The sequence below is a fragment of the Gossypium hirsutum genome, chromosome A12, assembly GCF_007990345.1.
Source record: "Gossypium hirsutum isolate 1008001.06 chromosome A12, Gossypium_hirsutum_v2.1, whole genome shotgun sequence".
Lineage (NCBI taxonomy): Eukaryota > Viridiplantae > Streptophyta > Magnoliopsida > Malvales > Malvaceae > Gossypium > Gossypium hirsutum.
Window position 1 is genome coordinate 5149026 of NC_053435.1, and position 27841 is coordinate 5176866.

Here is a 27841-nt window from a genome sequence, read left to right on the forward strand (position 1 = left end):
TTAATGGAGTTAATATTTATTATTTAATAGTTATATTTTGCTTGTTTTTTAATGTATTAAATACGGAACTATAAATGAAAAAAATGATATTTTAAAACAATAAATATTATATCGAGAAAGTGATGAGATTAATTTGATCTACTTTTACCTTTTTAAAACGTACACATCATCTGGTCATGGATACGTAAAGTCATGCATGTGGCGCAACATATAAATCCATGCATAATGTGTAGTAAATATATGTCGCAGGTTTTGCAAATTATCCTTGAATGCAATGAATCAATATTACACGGAAATACAGCAGATCATCAAGTGAACGTCTAAACTAGTTATTGCAGTATAATTCCAAGTATTGACTAATTAGATTACATAAATGTTGGTTACACTAATATGTGGGAAATAAATCATATGTTCCTAAAAAACTGCTACAACCATCAAGTTGTACTATCCATCCCGAGGCGTTATTATGGGGCACTGCTACCAAATGAACTTCCTAGATTCGGATGAGAAGCTTGTTCAAGGGAGATTTTAATTGTTTTGCTTTGGGATGATTTATATATATCAATGCATTCCTCAAGGTCAGCATCACATGTCAAAAGAACCCACTCCTCGTCATCGTCCAAGTATTTGAGATCAATTCTGCTGACATCTTCGATGTTGAAACGCCTACCAATCTCTTGTTGCAGGTCTTTGAAACCCCAGCTTGGTTGCAAACTCAACCGTACCTTATCTTCTCTATACATAACTTTTACTTTTAAGGCACCCGCGGTTCGTAATTTGTGGCCACCACTTTTTGGCAAGGGAGGTTTAGTCTCAAAACTAGGTAGCTCACCAAATGTTTTATGGCTTTGGGATCTTGCAAGAAGCTTTGGCTCCTCTTGATTCAAGGCTTGCAAATCAGCATCACTGAGAGCTCTCTTTAGTGCTCCTTCGGGGTTCTCCACTGTCAACCCGTCTGTACTACACAATGCGCTTATACTGGTACTACGCTGTTTTGCTCCAGTGGAACAACAGGTACTTGAACCAGAACTCTGGCTACATGAAGAAGATGGAGACTTTGGAGCAGCAGCAGCAGCTCCTTGGCTGAGCACGCCGCTCTGAATTTGAGGTTCTGATGGCTTTGACTGGTTACTTATCTTGGATGATGAAGGAACCTTGCCAGAAAAGTTTGGTGAGCTCAGTTCGGGGAAGCTTGAGTAGAAGGATCCAATTTGAATGGCACCCTCAGCACCTTGGACCGAGTCAATCACAAGTTGAAGTTTTCTTAAAGAGTGGCCTACCTTCTTAATTTTTCGAGAAGGCCATCGAGTGATCCCGTGTTGCCTGCATATCCTTTTCAGAGTAGTGGGGCACACTGCAATACAGTAAACTCGGTAAGCGACTCCAAGTGAGCTGGGTCCTTTTACACATTATAAAGAGAAATAGATCGAAATGCTAATGCATGGAGGTCAAGGGCGTTTATACTATCACTCCAAAATGAGGTATCACACAGATATATCACATTAAAATTAACCTTTCAGTATATCGGTAAGAACTTATATGACACCTTATATATTGATGCATACACTAGGCTAAATCGATCTCTAGCTTCAAAGAGAGAAGCACTGTCGCAGCTGGTTCACCAACAATAGATTGCGCAGAAGAGGTAGGACATGAGAAAGATCGACCGTTTAAGCTTAAATTGTGATATTTATATGTGGTAAAATTTCACGAGCTGTATGATTATTTGAATAACTAATGGTAGTTACTTCGATATACTAAGTAATGTTTAGTTGAACATAAAGTGAAAAAAGAATGTGAGGCTTCTAAGTATAAATGGAATATTTTCCTACCACCAATACTTTTAGCAGCATCTTTAAGACTCCCTGCAAAGTACTGCCTAAGAACCTGCAAGCTGATTGTCTTCTCCATCTTGGTTCTTCTCTTCTTACCTGCTTTTTTACGTGCTAAAATGTGACGTCCGCCAGATGAGGAGGAGTCACCACCTCCTCCCTCAAGACTAGCTATGCTTCCAGCATTTTGATGAAGCAGCCCAAAATCTGAAAGTACATGCTTATTAAATAACTCTTGCCGAGTTTCTTCCCAACTGGTTGTCATCTTGAACTCTTCTTTTGGTTCTTCTTTTTGATATTCCCAGGAGACATAAACACCTTTCCCCTTCTGTTGGGCCTCCATCATGTGGGCAATCCATGATGACTCCTCTGGGGAGTTCTCGTTTGGAGAAGAAAGCTTAAATTTAGTTTCTTCTTTGTCTGATATCCCATCAGAAGCAACTACCGCTTCCTTAACGGGCAGTATCACTTCTTCTTCAAGCTCCTTGTCCATAACAACATGCAAGCTCTGGCATGCCTGTTGCATAAAACTGGACAATGAGTTCAGCATCTGCTGCTGTGCTTCGCTTTCATGGCAATCTTTTGGGAAGAATAACTCCAAAACGAATTCAACCAATCCAGTAAAAATGCTTTGTAGTGGAATAGCTAATGCGCCACGCAGTTTGAACATCCTAGCATGGTGAGAGAGAGGATAATTTGTCTTACTGAAGGCAGTTATATCAGTTGCAAAACATTGTTTGTCTGTTGTGAATGCTCTACCAACTATTCCTTGGCCTTTGAACAGGTGGTGCTCAGAGCATGCCTCAAGGAAGCCCAAAAATTTGTCATCAGCCACGAAGCAAGCAGCATCCACGGTGGAAACACAATTATAATAGTTCTCATCTGAATGTCGGCATCCACTTTTACCTTGACTGAGGCATGGGGCCCATGTTAGAGCCAAAGGCAGCTTATATATCTTGCAGACAGATCTTAGAACCTCAGCTATCTCAGGCAATGCAGCTTGATACAACTCATTGCAAGCCTGTGGATATAGAGGGTCTCAGAAATGAGTAATAAAATTTTGAACCATGAAACTATAGTTTTAAGATACCATTCTTTTACCTCAACATTAGGAGGACTGAAGTTATGTGAGGTCCTTAGATCAACAGCCTGCAAACAGATATGCTTTATTTAAATGTATATTCAGATGCAATATGAGTACAAAGACAACTATTATCGATAAAAACAAGTCCTAAGATTCAATATATAGACTGCAAGATTGTAGCTAGTTATTACAATGTTCAAATGAATTCGTAAGGTTCCTTCAGATGATAAACAAAGAAGAACAAGTAGAAGAAGAGAAAAATAGAGACCTCGAGAGCTTTGCAGACGTATTCCAGTTCTGGGTGATAATTGATCTTTTGAGCAGTTGTGACAACCTCAACAACACCCAAGCAAGTTCCACTGGCTCGTTCAAAAACAGGAAGAGCTAGAGATCCACCAACATTGTACTTTAGTGCAAAACTAACACGCGGATATTCTTCGCTTCTGAAGAAACGAACATCAGGTGTCCACTCAGGCAACTTCCCCAAAAAGACACGGCCAGGCAACCCAACCGATTTATTTGAATCCTCCTCAGCAGGGAAGTTATAGGACTTGGAGACATCTCTAAAGATTTTGAGAGACTTGCTATTTGTGTTAACAGAATAAGGCTGGCCTTCAGTAGTAAGAACATGCTTACCTTCTCTTGTAACAGGCACCCAGATTTGGATAAGAACATCCCTATCTTTTGTAGATTCCTTCAAATATCCTATAGCCTGCATTAGTCTCTCTTTCACAGATAAAGAAGAACCGGATTCCGCTTTAGGCCCTATCCACCATCTACTGCCCATCTCAGTGCCTTCAACTATAAAGCTTCCAGTTTGGGATAAAGATGAAGCATTTCCAACACCACCCCAATTTTGTGACCGTGTTTTAGAAAGGTTGTCGGTTTGAGAGGGAGCAAATTGCATATCTGTCTCTCCTTGATGCATTTGATGAGGGTTTATGGTAAAAGGAAAAGTATTAGAGCCGGATACAGGGAAGCAGTGAGGAGAAGGGGTAGATGTTGAAGGAGTAGGTTGCATAAAGTTGAAGCCATCGCTAGTCTCTAACCAGCATCCTTCAACCAAGAGTTGATCCATAAAATCCAAGTCCATGGCAGCATCAGACAAGTTCCCGAAGGTAGTAGAATTAGGTGAAAATCCACCACCACCACCTTCCATGTTGGAAAGGCTTCAAATTTGCTTCAAGCAGAGCCCTTATTATTACATTCGAATTGCAAGCGGTATCATGACCACAGTAAAGATGAAAAACAAAAAGAGGAACTTCCAGGAAAGTTTCCTTTTGCCAGTATCCAAAAACCCTATCTGTCGGAGGCGCAGAAACATCGTATCAACAAAAATTTGTTTTGATTGAACTGCAATCAGAAATGCATTTCAGAGGAAGAAACCTACCATATTTTTCATTCATAGTTATATACTAAGAAAAGCAAAGCAAAGCATTTCACTATGAAAACTATATCTTCATTTCTACTTTTAAACCAACTCAAATTTTAGTTGACTCGATCCCACAACTCCCAACATCAGCTTTCCACAATACAATAATCACACAAGCAACATCATTGTAGTGTTTAAATGTAAAGCTAAAAGAAACAAATACAAAGAAGAAATAAACATAGAAAGAAAAGAAAGCGACTCACCTTACAAAGAATCTATGAGGAAATCCCAGTTTGGTAGTTTAGGTTTCTGTGACTGTGTAGTATGTAGTATAGGCTTTTGAGTGAAACAACCTAATCTAACAAAAGATGTGGTGGCTGTTCTTGGATGAATGTACCCTTTTGTTTTCCTTTCTCACAAGACCCCAACCACACAAGTAGAAAATATATTACAGAAAACCAACTTGCATTTCTGTTTTTTTTATCATCATCACTAGTTTCTGTTGCTGTCTTTGGCGATGATATTATATAAACTAAAAAATCCCAAAGCTACGCGCGTGAACACCGAAGAGTCTTCTCTCTAATCTATGGAAAACCTTAGGACCCCACTTCAGCAACCAATCACAATTTTCTCATTTCTCTCTCCTTTCTACTACAACCCCTTCAAATAAAGATGAAAATTAATCAAAAAAATAAAATAAATCTCCCTCCAGAGCTTCTTCAGACTTGAGTTTGATGAAACCAAAGGTTTAAATGTTGGTTGCCTTGCATGTTCAGCCTTCAGATTCTCTGCATCTTATTTATATTTAATATTGCTTTCTAGTTTGGACAATTTGCTTTTAATTTAAACCTTCTGTAACTAACATATTTTGTACTTATGTTTTTTTTGTCCATCATATTTATTTACTTCACTTAATATATTATTATATTAAATAGAATAGTTAATAACTTTTAATGCCTATATTACATGTAAATGTATGAGGCCAAAATTGAACATTAGACTAAATAAATTTATTAAAAATGGAAATTATTTAAATATATTTCAAGTGCAATTATTGCAATTTATTAAAAAAAATTAAACGAGCTTTGTCATCTCATTCACAAGATTCCATTTTTGTTTTCAAAGGTTCAACTTTCAATTTAAAAGGAAATTACTATTGCCAAAAAATGTTACAATTATATCTTGTCTTTCACCATAGAAAAACATGGCTTGATCATTCATGGAAATTACTTGTCTTGCACGAATGAATTTGGATTGAATGGTAATTACCGATTTACCATGACAAATACATACATACCAAATGAGTAGAGTTGTGACAATAATAGAATAATAGTAACCTTTTCCTCTTAGCATGCAGTTTCCACACATTTTCGCCTACAATTGGAAAAACTTTTACCTGATATGGTGATAAGATGTCTTGCATTTTTAGTAAGAGAACTTAAGTACAAATTTTGGAAATGGTTTAATTTAGAGAGTAGAAAACCTTTAGTAAATTATGTCATTAGAAGAACATGTTTATTCATGTATTTTCAGTGATGTCCTGAGCTTAAAAATGGTTTTTGTATAGAGGTTGATTGTGTTAGGAGATTGGATATTTTTGCAAGATGAATGTGAATTTTAAGCTCAGACTGCCATTGAAGATGCATAATTATATGGAGGTCGACAAGACTAGGAGACTGGATATTCTTGCTAGATGAATGTGAATTTTTGGAGTGTTGAAATTTGTGTTTCAAAAGGCATTTTGATATTTAAGTTAACAAAAAGTGAAACGGAGATACTAACACAAAGTAGCTTTTTTTTTAAATAAATGTAATTGCCATAAAGAAAATAATTACATTCAAGAAAATAATCAAGTCTTGCATTACATTAGAAACCTATCAAAATTTGTAGACTTACTGAGTCCCACCAAAATGCACATCAAACACCAACCAAGTAACCAAAACAACTAAGCAACAGAAAAATTAGGATCAATCAAACAAAAAAAATAACACCCTAAGGCAAAGTAGCTTTTAGTTGTACTTGGGTATTTATACTTTGTGCTTATGCTGCTTGCATAGTTGCTTTGTGAATTGCTATTAATTGTCTACTTGATCATACTGATGCATTGGCTTGCTTGATTTTTCTTAGTGGCAAGTTTGTTAGCCCTACAACCTTGGCTTCATTATAAGGTTGCCAAGTCTTGGTAGCTATTTGCTATGCTAGATGGCTTTGTTTCCTATTTGATAGTTTGAAATGTTGTGTGTTAAAGGCCTTATGGGCTTAGACTTTTCTCGGGCTTTGGCCCATCAGTATTAAGCTACAACTTACATTATAGATTGATACAACAATTGTTCCCCTAGTGGGAGGCTAGTTATAAGTGGTTAGGCGAGGACCTAAACCTACAAGTGGGAACTCATTGGAAATTTTATAATCTAGGAATTAACGTGTTGATTAACTTATCTGTTCCTTCTAAAATGACATCTTCTCGACCAAGGTCTATGTTGAAGATTGAATATTTGTGGAGTTAATTGTAGATGCACTAGTTGCATTCCCCAAAAGATAGAAGCTCGATTAGGTTTTTGTTTAGAGTTGAGTGTAGTGTTGGGTGTTCTATGCAATTTTGGTTGCAGATTGCGTTGGAGACTTACGGTGTTGTACGGAGCAAGTTTGAGGTTACTTTGGAGTTTTGATATCCTATGCATAATAGTTTTTTTTAAGTTGCTTTAGAGCCTTAGCATTCTATATGAATCATATTTTGAGTTGTTTTGAAACCTTAGCCTGTTGCACAAAGTAGGTTTTAGGTTACTTTGGAGTCTTAGTGTGGCGCATAGAGCAGATTTTAAGTTTTTTTAAATCCTTACTATGCTATATGAGGTAACTTTATAGATTGCTTTAGATCCTAATATTTTATGCGAGGTAGTTTTTATGATACTTTGTTGCCTTGGCATGCAAGTAGGTTTTAGATTGCTTCGGTGCCTTGAGAAAATTTTGAGTTATTTTGGAACCTTGATGTGTTGTACAAAGTAAGTTTTAGGTTGCTTTAGAGCCTTAATGTTGTTGGAGTGATTCGATAAGAAGTAGGTTGTGTAAAAGTGCTTTTATTTTTCCTAAAAGATGAAACTGTTTATTGAGAGATGTGTTTTAGCGAGTTTTTTAAGGCCTACTTGGTCACTTTGTTGTGCACAAAGTGAGAGGCTTGCAAAAACAACTTTTTTAATAAGAGTGTATAATGATTAATAATGGGTGCCATGTAGTTTTGAAATTAAATGTTGACATGGAGCATGTGAGCAATTATGTGGAGTTTACTACTAAAGTTAATACTCCTAATGCTACTAAATAAGACACTAATGGTGATTCAAATGAAAAAATCTTACAAACATACAAGATTATGTTGAAGAAATAGGAGCAAGTATGTGAGGTTAATGTCATACTTATTTATGAGAATACATGTTTGAAGGAGGAATCATAAGTTGATCAAGCAGATGATAGTAAATGATTCTCTTCTTGATGATAGAACTGCTCAATTGGAGGCTACACAAAAGGATCTTACAACAACTAAGTCTATATTGGAAATTTTTAAATGCAAGTAGTGAGAAACTTGATGAAATACTTGTTATTGGAAGGAGGAGTCCAAGAAAAGGTAGCCTTGGGTACTTTGATAAGAAAGTAAAGGGGTTTTTTTATAGACTTTCATAGTTTTTTTTTTTTGTGTTAAAACAACTAATAATGTTAACCATCGTGAATGTTCTAAAAATCAAGTGTTGATTCATACCGAGAAGAAAGTAAGTCAACATCACAATATTGAGTGCTACTACTATAGAGTGTTTGGACACATTAAGCCAAGATACGCCAAGATATTTAGAGACCTGACGATGGAACATGCAAATATAGTTGCTGCTCCAACTACTAATGGCATTACTTGAAGACAAAAATAAAATATTGTATGGAGAATGAAGGATAAAAATGTTTGTTGGTTTTCATCAATCCGTAAAGGACAGTGTATATTATGTGTAGCTTTTTAATAGTAGATGTTTTCACCAAATGACTTGTAACAAATTTTATTTGTCTAACTTTAAGGGAACCTATAAGGATTGTGTAACCTTTGGAGATTGTAAGAAAGGCTGGATCACTAGGAAATGAAGCTTGAATGTAGATGAAATGTCAAGGCTTCAAAATGTTTTCCTTGTTGAAGGTCAACTTGATCAGTATCAGTCAGTTATGTGATAAGGGAATGCTTGTTAAATTCATTAAAATCAAGTTTTTGGTTATTAGTCATTCCAATGAGCATATAATGGAAGGTGTGAAGACATTTGAAAATTGTTATAGATCGATTAAACCTTTGTAATGTAACAAGGTAATTAACTCTAAACTTGAATTGTGGCATGAATAACTTAGTCATGTTTATTACAAAGGCTTATAATGCTTGGTTTTTTATGATGCCATGAGAGGAAGTCCTAATCTAAGGGAGACATACCAAAAGTTTATAGTGACCATTTGAAAGACAAACAACAAAGAGAGTCTTTGACATAGTTACAACTAGTCCACTAGAGTTACTTTATAGGGACTTAATTGATCCAATGCGGACAGAGAGCTTAGGAGGCAAGAAGTATGATGTATGGGGTTGATTACTCAATATATAAATAAGGAGATTATTGAGAGAGAAAATTGAGACATTCACTGAATTCAGAAAGCTTACAAAAAGCTTATTAACAATAAATGATAGTAGATGGGAAAGATTGTGAGGGTAAGGAGTGATCACATCCAAAAGTTTGAGAATGAAGATTTTGCAACCTATTATGATGAAGAATGAATTAGGCATTAGTTCTCAGCTCCTAAAACTCTCAAAAGAATAATGTGGTGGAAAGAAAGAATTTTACCATTCAAGAGATGGCTTATGTAATGCTCAACAACAAGAACATATCTCACCGATTTTGGGTTGAAGCAATTAACATTGTTGTTTATGTTATCAACAAGGATTTACTTAAACTAAAAACAATGATGACTTTTTTTGAGATATGGAGAGAAGGAAAATCAAGTGTCAAGTACTTTCATGTTTTTAAGAGTACATATACTTAGAGATTAAATGCATCAGGGAAAGCATGATACAAAGAGTGATGAAGGAATCTTCTCAAGGGTATTCTAGGAATAACAAGGCCTACAGAGTCTACAACAAGTGAACTCAAATAGTTATGGAATCAACCAATGTGATATTTAATGATAGATCCACTCAGATGCTTACTGAAGATGAGAGAGTGACATAAGTAGTCTCAGACACAGTTGCAACTACTCTTAGCATTACAAATGATACACAAGAGATTGTTGTAAAAATTCATGAAGTTGATGTTACCAACAAAGAATTTGATCAAATTAATAATGTTGAACAACCTTAAGTCTCTTAAAGAGTAAGAAAGAACCACTTAGTTGATGTTGTTATTAGAAATCCCAATGATATTGTAAGAACTAGAGGAAAACTAAGAGCTAATTATAAAGACATGATGAGATTAGCATGTTAAACTTCTTAGATTGAAAGATGAGGACTAGAAATGTCCTATGTAGGAGGAACTAAACCTATTTGAATGGAATGAAGTATGGAAGCTTATGCCTAAAAAATCAGACTGCAATATCATTGGAACAAAGTAGATATTAAAAAACAAGAAAGATGAAAATAGTCATATCACTCGCAATAAATCAAGGCTATGAGTTCTAGGATATACACAAGTGGAAGGGATCAGATTTGATGAGACATTTTCCCTTTTTGCAAGAATGGAAGCAATTAAGTTGTTACTACCAATTGCCACTCATCTCAACATCAAGCTGTTTTATATAGATGTTAAGAGCACCTTTCTAAATGGGTTCTTAAAGGAATAGGTGTATTGGCTCAACTAAATGGATTTAAAGATCCTAAGTATCCTAATCACATGTTAAAACTTAGTAACGTTTTTTATGGGCTGAAGGAAACCCCTTGTGCTTGGTTTAAGAGACTATCTTAGTTCATTCTTTATCAAGATTATCAAAGGGGGTTATGTAAACAAGATTTTATTCATAAGGAGACAGTGGTATCACCATTATTCCTCAAATCAATGTTGGTAATATTATTTTTGGATCAACCTCTACCCATACCAAAGATAACTTTATGAAGATGATGTAAGAATGAATTTGAGATAGCATGGTAGGGGAACTTTTATACTTTTTTGGTTTTCAAGTGAACCAATAAGATGATGGTATTTTTCTTTTACAAGAAAAAGCATGCTAAAGACTCTGTAAAGAAATTTGGCCCAGTGAATGAAAAGACAAAAATGAAAACCAATGTCTACAAGTGAAAAGATTAACACAGATACAAAATGAGTGCCAATCGTTCCTGCTACTTATTGGAACATGATAGATAGCCTATTATATTTAACAAGTAAACCAAATTTGTTCTTCAATGTTGGAATATATGCTAAATATCAATCAATCCCAATGACGCTTACCTTAAAGTAGACAAACATATTATCATATATGTAAATGAAACATTAGATTTAGGGATTTAACTTTCAAAAGATAATTTAAAGAGCTTTTTTGGTTATAGTGATGTTGATTGGGTTAGCAATATGGATAATAAGAAGAGCACTTCTAAAGGTTGTTTCTACTTGGGGTCAAATCTTGTCTCATGGTACAGCAAGAAACAAGCTTCAATATCTTATCAATATTTGAAGTAGAGTTCACTATTACTAGAAGTTATTATGCTTAACTTATTTTGATGAAAAATATTATGGAAGATTTTCAAGTGGCACTACTTGTGGCAACTATTTACTATGACAACTCTAGTGCTATCAACATATTGAAGAAACCAGTGATGCATTTAAAGATAACGCACATATATATTTGTCATCATTTTATTTGTGAATTAGGAAAGAATAGACAATGTTGAATTAAGGCATGTGCCTACTGAAAATCAATATTGGTTGATCTTTATACTAAAGTTCTTAATTCAACCAAGTTTGAAGGCATAAGTCCTAGTGATTTTGTGAAAAGCATCCAAATGCTAATTCTTGATGTGTTTTACCATGTGGTTATTTTTGGTTACTTTTGACATAAAATATTTTATTTTTGGTAGGGTAATATTTTTTAATTTTACTTTCAAATTTTTGGTGGGAAAGTAATTAAAGATAATAGGTTTTGGATTTGGGTATTAAATACCCTTGTGGAGTTGCAGTATGTGTCTATCACTTTTCTCCAAGTTTTCTAAAACCTAGTTCCTTAATAAGCCTTTTAAGGTCTTTGGCTTTGATTCTAATTCTTGTATTATTTTTCAAGAAAACTCTTCTTCTTTTCCTTTCTACAATGGCTCATGTGAAAGTCACTTCCCAAGAGTAATTCAATAGACTGGCTCATAAAGGTTCTCAACCTACTAAAAAGGTTCAACCAAATTAAGGAGTTTCTTTTAAAAGAGCTTAACAAATGGAGTCTCTTGTGCCCATTGTTTCATACGCATATACAAGAATTATTGGCATTACCCTTGAAGGAGTTACTCAAGTTGATGAAGAAGCCTCTATCAATCTTGTCCCTTATGAAACCTCTAACAATACTAAGAAAATAGAGGACCTCGTTATCAAGAAGATGAGGAAAAAGGGAAAAAATGCATTCATAAATACTGTTGAAAATTATTGACTTCCTGCCAACCTTGTTTCAAATGTCAACCATTTGAAAAGGTTACAAGTGTTGTGGCAAAAATTAATGATGTACTTGACAATACACCCTTTCAAGAGAGCATACCCATACCTGTAGATTGATTGGAGACCCTAACTGATACAATAATCCAACAAAGTAATATCAAATCTGCCACTAGTCATAAATCTATTATTGATGCTACTATTGATGTGATAGTCCATCAAATCTTTTTAATGATTTTGTAACTAATATTTTTGAACCTAGTTTTAATGTCTATATTTTCATTATTGCAATTAAGGGACCTAATGTCCCTGTTGAGGGTTTTTAAGGAGATGATAGTGAATTTGTCATTGTTGGAGTTGTTACTATGACCATCACTACTCTAGTTGAGAAGAGATGTTCACTCTTACTCTACTAAAGAAATATAAGAGATTTATTCCTCAGTAAATGGAAAATAAAGAACAAGAACAAAATGAGGGGGAAGATAAAGAAAATATCATTTGATCCCATCAAAACCAAAAAACAAGCGTAATGGATGAGGAATTGATTCATTTGCCACTGAGGTGGATGAAAGCATAAAAGAGAATGTTCCACTGAGGGAACTAGTCATTAGGAGAAAGTTGAGAACAAAATGACCAAATGTTCTATTGTCTATGAAGCAAAGAGAAAGAAAGAGAAGGAAGTTGGAGTTCTTTTCATGTTATAAGATGCTGCTAAAAAGGCTAGAGAAAATAGGGAGGAGCTTTCCAATATACAGAATCAAGCATTCCTCACATCTTATTGTGCTAATAGATACAAGGATTTTGCCAAGAAAGCTTTTATTAAGGAGAAGAATATTTAGAGAAAGGGCTTCTATGGTCATGACATAGACGTTTTCCTTTAAAATAAGTGATTTGTTGGGATCAACTAAATTTATAAAGCCGTATTTTAGGTATGTGGTTTAGGAGTTTTTCACCAATCTTCTAAAGTCTATTGGTGATCACAAAAGCAAGTATTTTCAAAATTATTTTGTATGAGGGAGATAATATGATTTCAATCCTACAAGAATTAGTGCCCTACTGAATTATCATTGTATGGATTATGCATAACTGATAGTATCTTCTGATGAAATTGCCAAAACCATCACTATGGAGTATGACCAACTTAGCCACAAGGTGTTAAGTTCAAGGAACCGACTTATGTAGCCCTGTTCACTATTGTTACACGGAACTGGATTCGTAACGATTAAAGGAATACAGTGATGAAGAAGTTGGTTGTATTGCTTAGAAAGATTGTTTCCTTTGTTTAATTCAACCTTGGGGAGATCATATTTGAGGAGATCACCAAACATGTAGAGTTTCTACATACTAGACTATGTTTACCTTTTCCTTCATTAATGTTTTAGATTTTGTTTAAACAAAATTCTAGAATTGTTAATGCTATTAAAATATATGAAAAGTTGTCTCAAGAGTTAACATACTTACTCAAGTGGCAAGAAGGAAAACATGCTTCAACTAATCTACAAACCAAGAAAAGGATGATATAGATACACTTGGAACTATAGCTTGCACTACTAGTTCAAACTTAGCCTTTTATCAAAGATTGCTCAAACAGTTGAGGCTGAGATAGTTGGGCATGGAAAAGCACTCATCCAACTAAATGCTCAAAAGAAGACTATTCAGTTGTTGAATAATCGCGTTGGAAACCTTAAGCTTGATCTTCTTGCCAAGAAGAATCAATAGTCTTTTGACAAGACTTTTGAACAAAAAAGGGGTGTGATATGGATGCTTGATGCTGCTACTATTTGATGATGTTGATTTTCTGAAATTTTATTTTTCTATTTATTCTTTTTGCATTTGGACTATAGAGAAATTTTTTTATGTTTTGGATTGTACATTTTGATTGGTTTTACATTCTGGTGTTTTATTGTTAATACATTCTTTTGCCAAAGCATTAATGGTTGAATTGCTTGATTTTGTTGTTAGCTAAGTTTGATGGTTTTTGGGGGAGATATTGAGTGATATCATTCGTTAACTTCTTTGTTGTATTTGTTTCCATGTATTAGTTTTGTTCAAAAATTGCAAAAGTGAAGAATTGTTAAGGCAATTTTGAGAACAGTACCACTAGCAGTTACAACTGCACTTGGCACTGCATAGATTACATAACTTACATTATTTAGAATTGGCTATCTTTTGATACAAAACATTTAGGTCATGACCTTTGTTATTTTTGGAACATTTTCAAAATATATATAGTGTTCTAATAATTGCAAATGAAAAGTTATAAATAACCCAAAGTTATGTCACTTGGTTATTAACCAAAAGTTGTTACTATTTATAATTATGAGTTATGTCTCTTAAATTCAAAAGTTATATCACTTGATTATTAACAAATAGTAATGATTATTCAAGTAGATATTTATTGAATAATTATGTTTATTTCTAGAGATATGACTATCTATCTGGGTAGTTATGTCCCTATGAAGATACATCAGACCTCCTATAAATAAGAGTGAACTTTCATTTGTATGACATACCTAAAAACATAGAAACAAAGTTTCTTTCTATTTCTCTCACTATCTTTTATATTCCTCAATTGTTTTAAAATTAATTACTGCAAAAAAAATTCTAGAAATTTGTATCTTGCTATGCTTCTCTCAATGCTCAATGGATTGTTTTCGTCAATACAAAACGTGGACAACCATTAGGCTTCTTTGTATCCTCGAGGTTCATTTGTTAGTAACTCTTTTGTACACCACAATATAAGTGGAGACAAATAGAACCTTAAAGAAAGTGACATTGATACATGCCTTGAAGCCTTTGTTAATTTATCATAAGTTCACTTTTATCCCCATGCACCAACAATTGTTACTTTGGACAGGTGTTGGCCCATCCTTAAAGATCAACCACTTGGAGCAATAAGTTATTGTATATTGGATTAAATCAATCAATTAGATCATCTACTTTAAAGAGATTGGATCAGATGTTTCGAAAGTCTTATCTTGGAAATGTATGACTTATCTTAAGATTTATTAGGATATTCTCAATGTTGATTTTATTACTGTACCAAGCTCTTGGTTCTTGCTTTAGGCCATAGAGAGCCTTTTTGAGCAGATAAATTTTTCCTTCTTCGCCTTTCTTCACAAATCCCTCAGGTTGCTTTACATATATCTCCTCTTGCAATTCGCCATTTAAAAAAGCTGATTTGACATCTAACTGAAACACTTTCCAACCTTTTTGTGCTGATATTGTGAGCAGTAATCTGATTGTATCTAATCTTGCAACAGGAACAAAAGTGTCAGAATAATCAACACCATAAAATTGAGCATACCCTTTAACAATAAGTCTGGCCTTGTATTTGTTGATGGAACTGTGTGCATTAAGCTTTGTTTTGAACACCCATTTGACTCCAATGACTTTTCTTCCTTCAAGCTTTTCAACTAACTCCTAAGTCTTATTCTTTTTTATCATTGACATCTCCTCCTCCATTGCTTTCTTCCATTTTGGATCTTTTAATGCTTCTTCATGGTTAGCAGGTTCTCATATCGCTACATTACATCTTTGATAGATATCTGAAAGTAGCCTTGTACCTCTAACTTAAGGATCATCTTCCAACTCATTTAGCCATTCATCTGTTGTTTCAAAAAATTCACCTTTTGATTTTTGCAACATTCCTTTTTTTCTGCGAAATCATCCAGTTCCACTGCTCATCCTCATTGAATTGCACATCTCTACTGATGGTCATTTTTCCTGTTTGAGAATGGTACACCTTGTAAGCTTTGGAAACTAAACTATATCCCACGATGATACCTAGAATTACTTTCTTATCGAGTTTTTCACGCTTAACCTGTAGAACATGAGTAATACATACACAACCAAATACTTTAAGAAAGCAAAGTGAATGTTTATACCCATACCAAGCTTTAAATGGAGTCTTGTCTTTCAAAACCTTGGTTGGAAGATGATTTTGCAAGAAAACTGTTGTGTTTGCTGCCTCTGCCCAAAATGTTTTAGCCAACTCCTTTTCATGCAACATACATCTAGCCATCTCTATTATTGATCCGTTTCTTCTCTCACTAACCCCATTTTGTTCTGGAGTGTGTGGAACAGTAAGCTGATGTTCAATGCCAGCTTCTTCACAAAATAAATCAAATTTTGTCGAAGTGTACTCCTTTCCATTATCGGATCTCAACACTTGAATTTTGCAGTTGCTTTGATTTTCTACCATGTTCTTGAACTTCCAAAACACCCCAGCCACTTCTGACTTGAATTTCAAGAAAAAAAATCTAGCACATTCTTGCAAAATCATCAATGAAAATGATATAATAAATGCTACCTTGTAACAATGGCGTTCTTTGAGGTCCGGCTACATCTGTGTGAATTAGATGTAATTTTTTAGTAGCTCTCCAAGTTGAATTTGGAAATGGCAGTCTGTTTTGTTTACCAAAGTGACAGGCAACACAATTTGGAATATGAACGTCAAGCTCTGGAATTCCTTTTATCATGTCTATTTTCTTCATTTTCAACATTCTTTGAAGATGACAATGGCCAAGCCTTTTGTGCCAAATTTCTGTGGTACAAGCTTTGTTGAAAAAGGCTATTTGCTCCTCTTCCGTTAGATTATATGAGAAACTTTTGCCTCTCATTTTAGCTCGCAAAGTCTCTTTTCCAATAGCATCATAAATGAGACAATAGGAATCTTCAAAGGTTGCTTTAAATCCCTTTTCTAACAACTGTCCAACACTTAATAAATTTTGATCAATTTCAAGTACATAAAGAACATCTGAGATTGATTTTGTACCTGAACTTGTTGTAATTGCCACTGTTCCTGATCCTTTTGCAGAGATATAATCACTGTTCCCTATTCTAACCTTTTTGACTTTATAAGACTTTAAATTCTTGTAGAGAGTTTTGTCCGGAGTCATGTGGTTTGTACAACTGCTATCAATTAACCAGCTTTCTAAAGAACTTTTAGTTGATAAACATGCTGCTACAAACATCCGATCTTCCTCATCTTGATCAGCTATATGGACTTCTTCAAGCTTTTCCAAGTTTCTTCTGCAGATCACAGCTTCATGTCCAAGTTGATTGCATTTACTGCATTTTGCATCTAGTCTCTTCCAACATTTGAATGGTGGATGACCTATTTTACCACAGTGCTGACAAGATGGATAGTTTTTCTTTGAATTTCTACCCTTACCTCGAGTGTGGTAGTTTGTAGAATTTGCTACAGATGTCACCTGTTCTTTTCTATCAGTCTTCTTCTTATGCTTTCCAACTTTATGGTGCTTGGCTGGTAAAGCTCCTTCAACGACTTGCTCTTGCCTCATGAGGCTTCGCTGCTCTTCAACTTGCAATGCATTTATCAATTCTGCCAAACTGATTCTAGACAAATCTTTTGTATTTTCCAATGTGGTTATCGAAGCTTCATATCTTTCAGGCACTGTTACAAGAATCTTTTCAACAATTCTAGACTCTAAAAATTTAATGCCAAGTAACCTTACCTTGTTGACAATTTCAAACAATCTGTTTGAATATTCTTTGATTGTGTCTGATTTTTTCATCCTCTGCAACTCAAATTCTCTTATTAAATTTAGCACCTGCATACCTTGTATCCTTTCATCTCCTTCGTATTCTTCTTTGAGATAGTCTCACACTTCTTTTGCTGATCGGAGAGACATAATTTTTGTAAAAATTGTTGTTGAAACAACAGCGAACAGAGTTACTTTTACCTTGGCCTTTCGAGTTTTCTTTTCCTTGTGAGTTTTGAGTTGGGCCATGGTAGGATTAGTTGGCAGTGGAAGAACTTCATAATCCTCTTCCACGGCCTCTCAAAGATCCAAAGCTTCAAGGTAAGCCTCCATTCTCACTGCCCAAAGTTGATAATTTTCACCATCAAAGATAGAAGGGGATATTTGAGAAAAATTGGTTTCAATCTCCATTACACTCACAGATCCCTTAAAAAAACTAAGCTCTGATACCAATTGAATGTTTAAACAAAGAAGATGAGGGAGAATAGAATTACTAGAGATAAGAAAGTTTTAATTTTTCTAGAGAGGAAAGATTGCAGGAATAGGTACTTAACTTTATTCAATATTCAGCTCTTTAAATAGCTGAAATACAAGCTAAATTTAGATAGTAACTACTTCCTAAACATTAGCAAAACTAATTAACAATTCCCTTTAGAATAGGGATATGCTTTGACTACAAAAAAATTTATTGAATTTCAAAATAATGAACTAACGTTCCTTAAAGCAAACATTTAACAGTTTTCAAGGGGAAAACTTAATAGAGAGATCTAAATCTTTGGTGCAAAAGTGAATTTGTTAAACTAGTGTGTGATAATACTTGCATTATTACTTGTATGTGGTTAAAAATAGTATATTATCTATTTGGGGAAGGCCTTGCAGATGTAGGAAAATCGAACTGTGTAATAATTGCATTGTGTTCAATGTTGTTCTTTTGCAATTCTACTCGCAATTGTAACTTCTCCATATGCTTGTAACCATCGACAATGTTATTTCAAAATGAAACATGAAAGGTGATGGTTATTTTTAGGAGAGTGAAGTAAGCGAATGCAGGTTATCTAGGAGTTGGGTTTTTGTTGGAATTATGATGATAAGAAAGAGAATTATAGAGAAGAAATGAGAGATTTTGTAGCAAAATTGTCTGCAAAGTTTTATATATTTTCACTCTATTTTGAACAATGAAGAACAATGGTATTTATAACTAAAAAAAAAGCTCCAAACTAAAGAAGGAAACAATAAAGATTTTATGCTAATAAATAACAAATATATTATACTAATAATTTCTAAATCTTTTAAAAAAGGAAAAGATAATTTGTAAACTTAATTCACACACAAGCTCTTCAAATCCAGTTGCTTCATAGCTACATGGTTCTTCAAACAACTCGCATCTTTTCTCGTGACCATAATTCGCATTTGTCCTGCGGCCCCAGTTCACCAAAAGAAGGAGCTCACCACTTTGTGGTAGCTCACCAAGAGGATTTGCCAATATTGGTGTGTTCGCCATTCTGGGGAAGTTCGCCAATATTGGTGAGTTTCCCAATCATAGAGAGTTCGTCAAACTTAAAGGGCATGCCAACTTTGCATGCTACATGAATGGTCATCTCGCAACAGTCATGCATTAATAACTAAGGAATAGGGTTGCTGATACTTTTAATAGAGTGGGCACTTGTGACACAAAAGACTTAATGATATTGACAAGGCCAAAAATAGATGGGACAGTTAATGATGGGACAATAAGTTGTGATAATGAACTCATACTTCAAAGAGTTCAGTAATAATCAAAATGTGGTTTTGATATCCGGTTCGTGACTAATACTAAGGTTTGAAGATATTAGAAGTAATATCTTAAAAGAGGAAGCTTGGGAAGCATCCATAGAAGATGATGTCAAGAAGGAGCTTGGGAAGCGTACATAGTTGGGAGTAGCTTAGATATCTTTCAGTTTAGTTCTCATAGATGACACCAATTGTTTGTCTCTTTGGTGGTAAAGTGAGCTTGAGAAAGGTCTCTTTATGTAGGTCAATTAGGTTAGGAAGTTGGATATTCCTATAAGATGAAAGTGAGATTTGGAGGCATTGGAGCTTTAAGTCGAAGGTGCACTTGGACATTTAAGTTAGTAAGAGGTGAAGTTGAGATAGGAACCCAAAGTGGTTTAAGGTGGTACAAGTAATCATATGTGGGTATTTGGACTGCTCGAAAGATTGTACCGGTGTTGGTGCGTTGGCCTCGTAGATATTAGTTAGTGCAAGCTCGATTTCTGAGACATAATATTTAGGAAGTTAAAAGATAATAGAATTGCGAAGGGTCAGTTGGTTTTATGCAGAAAAAAAGAAAAGCAAGTGGCTCTCAAAAATCCGGGAGGCCGTGAATTTTTGAACGGCCTCTCCTCTCTCATGTCATGTTTTGTTCACGAGTAGCCGCATCCAAGCAATGTATTAGCCAAAGATATAATATTAAGTATGAGTTAGTTAAAGTGATATGATAGAGTTGGGTGAAATCCTCCTGTGGTGATTCCATATCCCTTAAATCTCATTGCTTTAGCAAAAGAAGTAGGCCCTACCCTTGTTGCTTTTCAGGAAACAATCACATTTTTATTCTACCCACACTTCAGCTGCAACATTAAATAATCAAAATTGGCAGGCTCCATTGATGACTTCATCTTCGATTTATATTATTTTTTCTTCCATTTTCCAACTTAGTTGCCCCTCCCCACTTTGTTTTTTTAAATTACAATAATTAAATATTACAAACATCCATCTCATCATATATAGACACATGCTATATATCACATTATGATAATTTAATTTAATATCTTCTACAAAAATATAATTACGTTGAAATTTAATATTTAAAAACATGAGTTTACAGAAATATCTTTTATTATTAATTATATTGCTAAATTGACATTATAATAATATATATGAGTATTATTATGTGATAATAATAAAAAATAATATTAATTAATATGATAATATATTAATGTGAAATTAATTAATTTGGTCATATCTTTTAATAGTTTCACTTAAAAAATAACATAATATATTATTAATTAATAAAATTATAAATCTATAAAATTGGATAAATTAAAAATAATAAAAATTCAAAATTTTAATTAAATAAATATAATTTTTATACATATGATTTTATTTTGAATATGATAATAAATAAAGTAGATTTATTGTAAATTCTTTTACTCACTTATCATAATTTAAAACTTAATGTGTTGTTTGGTTACTAGTTTAATAATACGAGAAAAAATTTATTTATTATGATAGTTAAACATATAATAAAGAATAGTTACTATAAATTTTAACTTAAAATTAGAAATATGAGCAACAACTCTTGTAAAAAACAAGACTTCTTCAAAATAGAAAAAAAATTCCTTTCTCTTTGCTAAAAATAAGTCGTGGGAGTGACAAAATTTTACCAATTGAATTAGTTTATTACTAACTCATATACTAAAACATGTGTAAAAAATAATACTCTTACAAAACATAGCATAATGTTTAATCATATTTGTATACTGAAAATGATTATGTTCTACCAACAAGTGTTGGATGCAATAATAAAGCGCACTACACTCCTAATGATAGATCTCAAGTTCAAATATTAGAAATGACATTATTGTGAAAGGCATTCACTAATCTTAAAAGGATTAGTTTTCATGGGTTGTGCAATAGACAAGGGTTTCTCTATTTAGCTTCTTTAAGATGCGCACTTAAGCTCTCTTTAGAGCTAGGGGACAAAACCATGAGGATGAGTTGGTTCTTCAATAGCTTTTTAAGAGGACAATTGTTGATAACGCAAAGATATTATCTTTTTTGAGTGTCGTTGAAGAACCAACACACTCTCAAAGTTTTGTCTCTCAATTCTAAAAAGAGTCTAAGGGCGCCTTTAAAAATCGATGAAGAGCAAAAACCATGGCTATTGAAGGGTAAGAGTGCATGGTGCCTTAGTTGTAAAAAAGTTAACACATGCCCGCTTTGGGTACTCTTGAAGAATTAACACATTATAAAAATTTTAGGCATAATGATAAATTTGGCCTTTAACTTTTTCTCATTTTGTCATTTTGGCCCTCCACCTTTAAATTTTAGTCAAATTGCATATTTTTTACTAAAAATTGATTAAACTGTTAAAATTTTAATGGCATTGATGTGGCCACTAGCGTGACAATCCATGTATAATTCATAAAATTTCAAACAAATTAATAAAAATATTTTAAAAATCAATAAATTTATTTAAAAAAAGTGTGTATAAAAACTTTTAGAAAATTCATCAATGTTATCAGAAAAGTATAAGTAAAGTATCACATGAGCTGCCATATCGTTGCCATTAAAATTATAACAGTTCAGTCAGTTTTTCCCGAAAAAAAAGCAATTAGGCTAAAATTTAAAGGTTGAAGGGAAAAATGACCCAAAGAAAATAATAAAGGCCAAAATGACAAAAACAAGTAAACGTTAAGGGCTAAACTGTAGGAAATAAACACGTGTATGCAATGAACAAGTAAATATAATAAAACCGAAAGGATCGAACACAAAAATTTTATATAAAAAACTCTTCAAAATATGATAAAAAAACTACAGACAAAAGGAGATTTCACTATAATAAAGGAGAGTACAAAAGATGGAGAGAATTAAAGAAAAACCAGAAACCCCACAAGAAAAACCCTTCAAAAAAAAGAACATAATTCTCTCAATATAAATATTTCTATTGTGTAAAACCTAGAGTAACTAAGTCCTATTTATAGGCTGAAATTCGTAACATATATGACTACAACAACTCTATGTTAGTCAAAGTTTAAATTGGAAACTAGAAATAGAGTTTAACTAGGAGAAGAAAGCCTAAAAACTTAAAGTGAATGTTGTGACATGGCATCGTGTCGTCGGGATGAAGGAGGATCGTGTCATTGGGACGAAAGCTTTCTTCTCATCGTGAAGTCTGTTGCTCGTCATGACAAAGAACATTTCCTCGTTGTGACATCACACACTGTTTATCCAAAATACGAGGCATAATTCCATAAATATCTAACTTGACTCATATTTGACTTAACTCCCTTGCCAAAACCCTATTATCGGCCTAATTTGATTTTCGTTGGATATTCACCAAGTCCAAGCAATGCTCAAACTTTGAAACTGGAAGACTTTTCATCAACATATCGGTTAGATTGTGTTTTGTGCCAATTTTAAGAATCTGAACATCCCCTTGAATGATCAACTCTTGAACAAAGTGGTAACGAATGTCTATGCGCTTCGTTCTCTCGTAATGCATTTGATCATTGGTGAGATGTATGACACTTTGACTATCACAATATACGACAATTGCCCCTTCTTCACTTACTAGCTCACTAAACATGCCCCTTAACCAAATTGTTTCTTTTACTGCTTCAGTAATTACCATGTATTCCACTTCAGTAGTCGACAAAGCTACTGTAGCTTGAAGTGTTGCCTTCCAACTAATGGCACAATTCCCAAAATCAAATAGGTAACCTGTAAGAGACCTTCTTTGATCTAAGTCTCTTGCATAATCAGAATCAACATATTTGACTAAACCCTTTTGAGTTCTTTCGAACTCTCAGCACATGTTAGAAGTACCTCACAAATATCTAAAATCCTACTTAACTGCACGTCAGTGTAACTTCCTAGGATTGACCATGTATTGACTAACAACACTAAAAACATGTAAAATATCGAGACGAGTACATACCATTACACACATCAAACTTTCAACTTTGCTTGAATAAGATATTTTTGACATGTACCTTTCATCTTCTTCATTCTGTAGGGAATTTAAAATTGAGAGTTTAAAAGGTGCAGCTAAATGATTACTTACCGATTTTGCATCTTGCATCTCAAACCACTCAAGGATTTTCTTGATGTACCTTTTTTGTTATAAAAATAATTTTCCAAAATATCTATCTCTCGAAATTTTCATCCCTAAAATTTTATTTGTCGTACCTAAATCCTTTATCTCAAACTTAAAGTTAAGCATGGTTTTAAGATGATTAATTTCAGATGGATTCTTAACTGGAATCAACATATCATCAACATAAAGAAACAAATATATAAAAGAGTCATCATCAAGACATTGTACATAAACACAACTTGTTGGGAAAAAAATTAGTTTGAAAATTATTTTCTTGCACAGCGAAAAATTAAAATTTTGAAAACTGGCCCAGTTTGTGATATTTATAGCAATAAATCTTAACCAAATTAGTATATGTGTTTTTCGATAAGCAGATCCTTAATGTTTTTTGGCTTTCAACCAAACGATCTTCTACGCTATTCTTGTACCACTATCTGCTTCGAGTGTGGGTTTGAACCAATTGAATCAAAATATAGAACTAGAAAAAGTTTTCTTTTTGGGGTGAAAAAGGAAATTCTATCTTCTTTCAAAGAAACAGATAAAATTATTATTTTGGAAAAATGTATTTAAAAGTTGAGAATAAATTCTCTCTATTTTTCGATGGAATAACAAGCTCTCAAAAGTTGTGTTAATAGTTCTATCTGTGCCATCTATTTATTGGAAGAGAAGGTAGAACTCTTGTAGAGTTATAGATGTTTATTTTAAATAGAAAAACAACATCCCACTTAGAGTAGGAGAGGGATGAAAGGTCACCCTTGTATTTCTACTAGGTTTTCACCCCATTCATGTTCTGTGAGGGGTTTGGGTCACTCTCACATTGAGTCCAATTACGAGTACTTCTTGGGCCTTTTTAACCTAATACTCTATAATGTGATCCAACTTGATTCAATTTTTCTATTTCCCAAAATAAAATTTAATATTTACATATTAAATAATTTTCTCATCTCAATTTTACTCCAATAAAATTTTGACGATTTTAGCCCCGGTAAAATTTCAAGAAAGTTCGTTCAATGTGTCACAACTCAACATGTTCACTATGACCAAATGATTTATTTTCATTTTTGGGCTTCAAAACAGTCCAAAAATATAAACTCATTATTCCATCATTTTTTAAGTAATCATATATAGGATTGCAAATTTTCATTTCTATTTCCATTTACATTTCCATTTTTGGAAACTTATATTCACTTCTAAATGATTCAATTTCTCTATTTCGGAGAAAACGATAATCATTCTTGAATGTTTTCCATTTCTCTTTTTCTATTCATTATGTTCATTTTTATTCAAACACACAATTCATTTCTGGTTTCAATGAGCTAGCAAAGAGACAGATTGGACATATGAAGTTGAGGCTCAAATGATTTATAATTAAGCTCCGACTTTTCGCCTATTAATTATAAACTCATTTAGTCATGAAGTCTTTCCACTATAGTATTGAGACTGGGCTCTTCCCAACGACATACCATTACAAAAACAACTACTTAGTGCTCGTCCAATAACCTTGTCATTAGTGTGTTATCATCATGGGATATCATTGATCTTTTTGGGATTATATCCGTTCTCCCAATATGATCCTATTTTATCTCATGGTAACCGTTACATCTTCCTTCATGAAAAGTCAATCACTATCAATTAGTGATCAAGTCATCCATTACAAAGACAAACAACCCGTGGTCACGTTTACTTTTCATCAACCATGTAATACCAATGAGAGGATATCATTTACCCATGTTTTGAACTATGAATTCCGCTATTATGAATGATGTTACATACTACAGAAGTTGTACACACAACACACCAGCTTTCGATTCCTTATCTATTTGAACTCAAGCTTTTACTTACATCAAAGTGTATGAATCACGCATACATAACCCACCATCTATTCGGGATTTAGGTATGCCACACTACGAACGCCACAAGTAAATAAATCCATATCTTAAATGTCATGAGTTCGATACATGCCTAGCATTCTTCAACATCATTGATTTTCATGATATGTCGGTTATATAAATATATATGATATAATATATGTTGCATATTTACGAATCAACATCAAGGGTGATAAGTAATACCCAAATATTTAGATAATACAACAATTATATATGAAAAATATGGTTGTATATATGAATGTTATAGCTTAATAACTGAGTTAAAAGTAATTAATTAGTGTTGTATGATTATTGCTGATAGATTATTATTATGCATATATGAACAATTATATCAAAAGATGGTACAAGGTTATATTATAATGGATGAGGGGATTTGCAGAATGCATCCATGAGACGTCTATGATTTATTGGTGTGAGGATTCGAATCAAGAAAACTGTGATGGTGAATTGAAGAAATGATAAATTATTTATTTATTTGTTAAATACATTAATGTGAAATTTAAGCTGGTTATGCAACATGAAAACGATGTTTAATATATTTTAATGACTTTGATTAGTCATCGAAAGTGAAATAAAATGTTAATCAAATATCCAACCTATGACTGCATCTAAAAGTATAATTGCCTATTCCAGTCACTACAGTATTTTGCTTTTGGGTTGCTTTCACCCATAATTTTATGTCACTTTGATATGGTGTAAACCTTTCACAATTCTAATTAATTTATCAATCAGTCAATCAAAATGGCGATTAGTATATTTGACGAGTACTGCTATTTTTAAGGGTTTTCTTACGTTCTTTCCATAATTTTCTTGTGAAAGGCAGATTATTCTTTTCTTTTTTTTTCTTTTTTTATAAATGTATTAGTATATGTTTTAATTATGGATCTGTTGACTTCCTTCATGTTATTTAATCTTTGACTGGGGAAAAAAATAAACGTTTAAGTACATATAAATTCACTTTGTTATAACAGCAACAGTGCTAACTGAACTAAGTCTCGATTAATTTTTATTCTCGAGTTAAATTATAATTTTTATAGGATTTGAGATGGATTTTTGGGTTTGATTAAATCTAAATACAAGAGAAAGAAGAAATTGGAATAGGATGAAGAGTGAGTAATTGCGTGAGTAATGGGAATGGGGATTCATAAGTCAGCTCAATTATTTGAAATATAGGTAGGCATGTGGAATGGAGGGGCGAATAGAATCAAAGCAGATACTGAAAGAGGATTCATGGTGGATATCCTCACCCCTTATTTTATTACTTGAATTGGAGATTCTTGTGTTTAATTTAATTACTACTCTTTATTTGTTTAATGTGTTGAACTGTTGATGACGATGAAAAGGTAGAGAGAGAGAGAGAGAGAGATAATGTGAAATGGGTTTGAGTTGCAGATGAAGATTCCCCATCGCAAATGTGTTTTTTTTTTAAACCATAGGCAGCAGTTGTTGGGGTTAGATGGAGGCAGCTGATTAGTTTGAATTCTTCCCTTTTAAAACATTCCACGTCACAGTTATGAAAACATATTGAGGTCTTGAAATCTGAAAGAATAAAATGAGAAATAAGTTTAGATGTAGTGTAAATGAAAGAATGGCTATTGGATTGAAATAAAGGGCAGATGGTAGTGGATACCAAGAATCACATGGAATACTGATTGGATCGAGGAAGGAGTGGGGAATCAGACAAGAATCATTGACTTCAACTTAAGCAAAAACTGGAAGAATTCCAAAGGATTAGATGATGAGCTTTGCACTTTGTTATTTATTTAAAAGCAGATTGTAGATGGACAGGTGGTGGATGAGTGACGACATGTCTCTTAATAAACAAAAGAATGGCGAATGATGTCAGAGTGAGCTTAGCTAAGTAAGATGCAACCCACAAGTATCCAATTACTATTTCACTGATGCTGCTTCATCAATAACTTGGAAATAATTATCAAGTCTTTCCTTTAATTAAAATCCTCCTAACCTTTCTGTCCTTTTTAAATTGATATGTTTTTGCAGGATGGTGTGGTGGATGCTGGCATCATCAGCATGCAGGTATAAAATAAGAGAATGAAAATTTTCCAAGGCAAGTGTACGTATAAAATATATTATACAGAAAAAGTGCAAAGCATTTGTTTATAGTAAACACCAACCGCCCATAAGAATATAAAAAAAAAAGGAATTGAGAATTCAGTTTGGGTTATTTATATAATTAATGGTGGACATTTAATATTCTTTCACCTAAAAACATCCATTCACCCTTATTCAAATCAATATTTACTAATCCAAAAAACCTACATAATCCATCAAATTTCTCTGTGAATCAATAGGAAGATTGTGTTCAAGACTGTTTTATGTTGAAATTTTGATTGATCTGTATGCTTACGTAATGTGTGACTTGATTATTTTAATTTGCTATAAAGGCTACAAATTAATGTGGTGCTCCCATATTAAACTGTTTTAGAGAGGATGTTTAGATTAGGAGGGGTTAATCTCTATCTTCTAGATCCTAAATCAATTAAATAGAGTTTTGCAAACAGATTAGCCAATGTCACTTTGCCTTAAAAGTCGATTAGCCGCATATATTCATGCTCTGCTTCCACCAAAAAGAGGGGACCATCTTCCCACATATTCTAATCATGGAAGCCATCGAATTGCCCTCGCGCACATGACTTCACCACATTGCT

The 27841-nt window shown here is 33.5% G+C and overlaps 1 protein-coding gene across 2 annotated transcripts; it reads right to left on the bottom strand.

Annotated features, from left to right (window-relative positions):
* Window positions 1-250: 250 nt before the first annotated feature.
* On the bottom strand, window positions 251-5053 carry LOC107931923 (protein NLP2). Of its 2 annotated transcripts, none has more exons than XM_016863897.2 (5): window positions 4552-5053; window positions 3185-4219; window positions 2934-2981; window positions 1833-2853; window positions 251-1354 (listed from the first exon to the last, which is right to left on the bottom strand). In XM_016863897.2, the coding sequence occupies exons 2-5, from the start codon at window positions 4073-4075 to the stop codon at window positions 465-467; spliced, it is 2850 nt and encodes a 949-aa protein (XP_016719386.2). In that variant the 5' UTR covers window positions 4076-4219; window positions 4552-5053; the 3' UTR covers window positions 251-464. The 2 variants fall into 2 exon arrangements, with proteins under 2 accessions (XP_016719386.2, XP_016719377.2); XM_016863888.2 differs by having other exon boundaries at window positions 3185-4269.
* Window positions 5054-27841: the final 22788 nt, after the last annotated feature.

What these genes read in the sequence shown, in the direction of transcription:
- LOC107931923 (XM_016863897.2), bottom strand. Translation starts at nt 4,075, where the DNA reads ATGGAAGGTGGTGGTGGTGGATTTTCACCTAATTCTACTACCTTCGGG. An exon ending in ACGTCTGCAAAGCTCTCGAG is followed by an intron (nt 2,982 to 3,184) that starts GTCTCTATTTTT and finishes ATCTGTTTGCAG; the next exon opens with GCTGTTGATCTAAGGACCTC. An exon ending in TGCTGCTAAAAGTATTGGTG is followed by an intron (nt 1,355 to 1,832) that starts GTAGGAAAATAT and finishes ACTGTATTGCAG; the next exon opens with TGTGCCCCACTACTCTGAAA.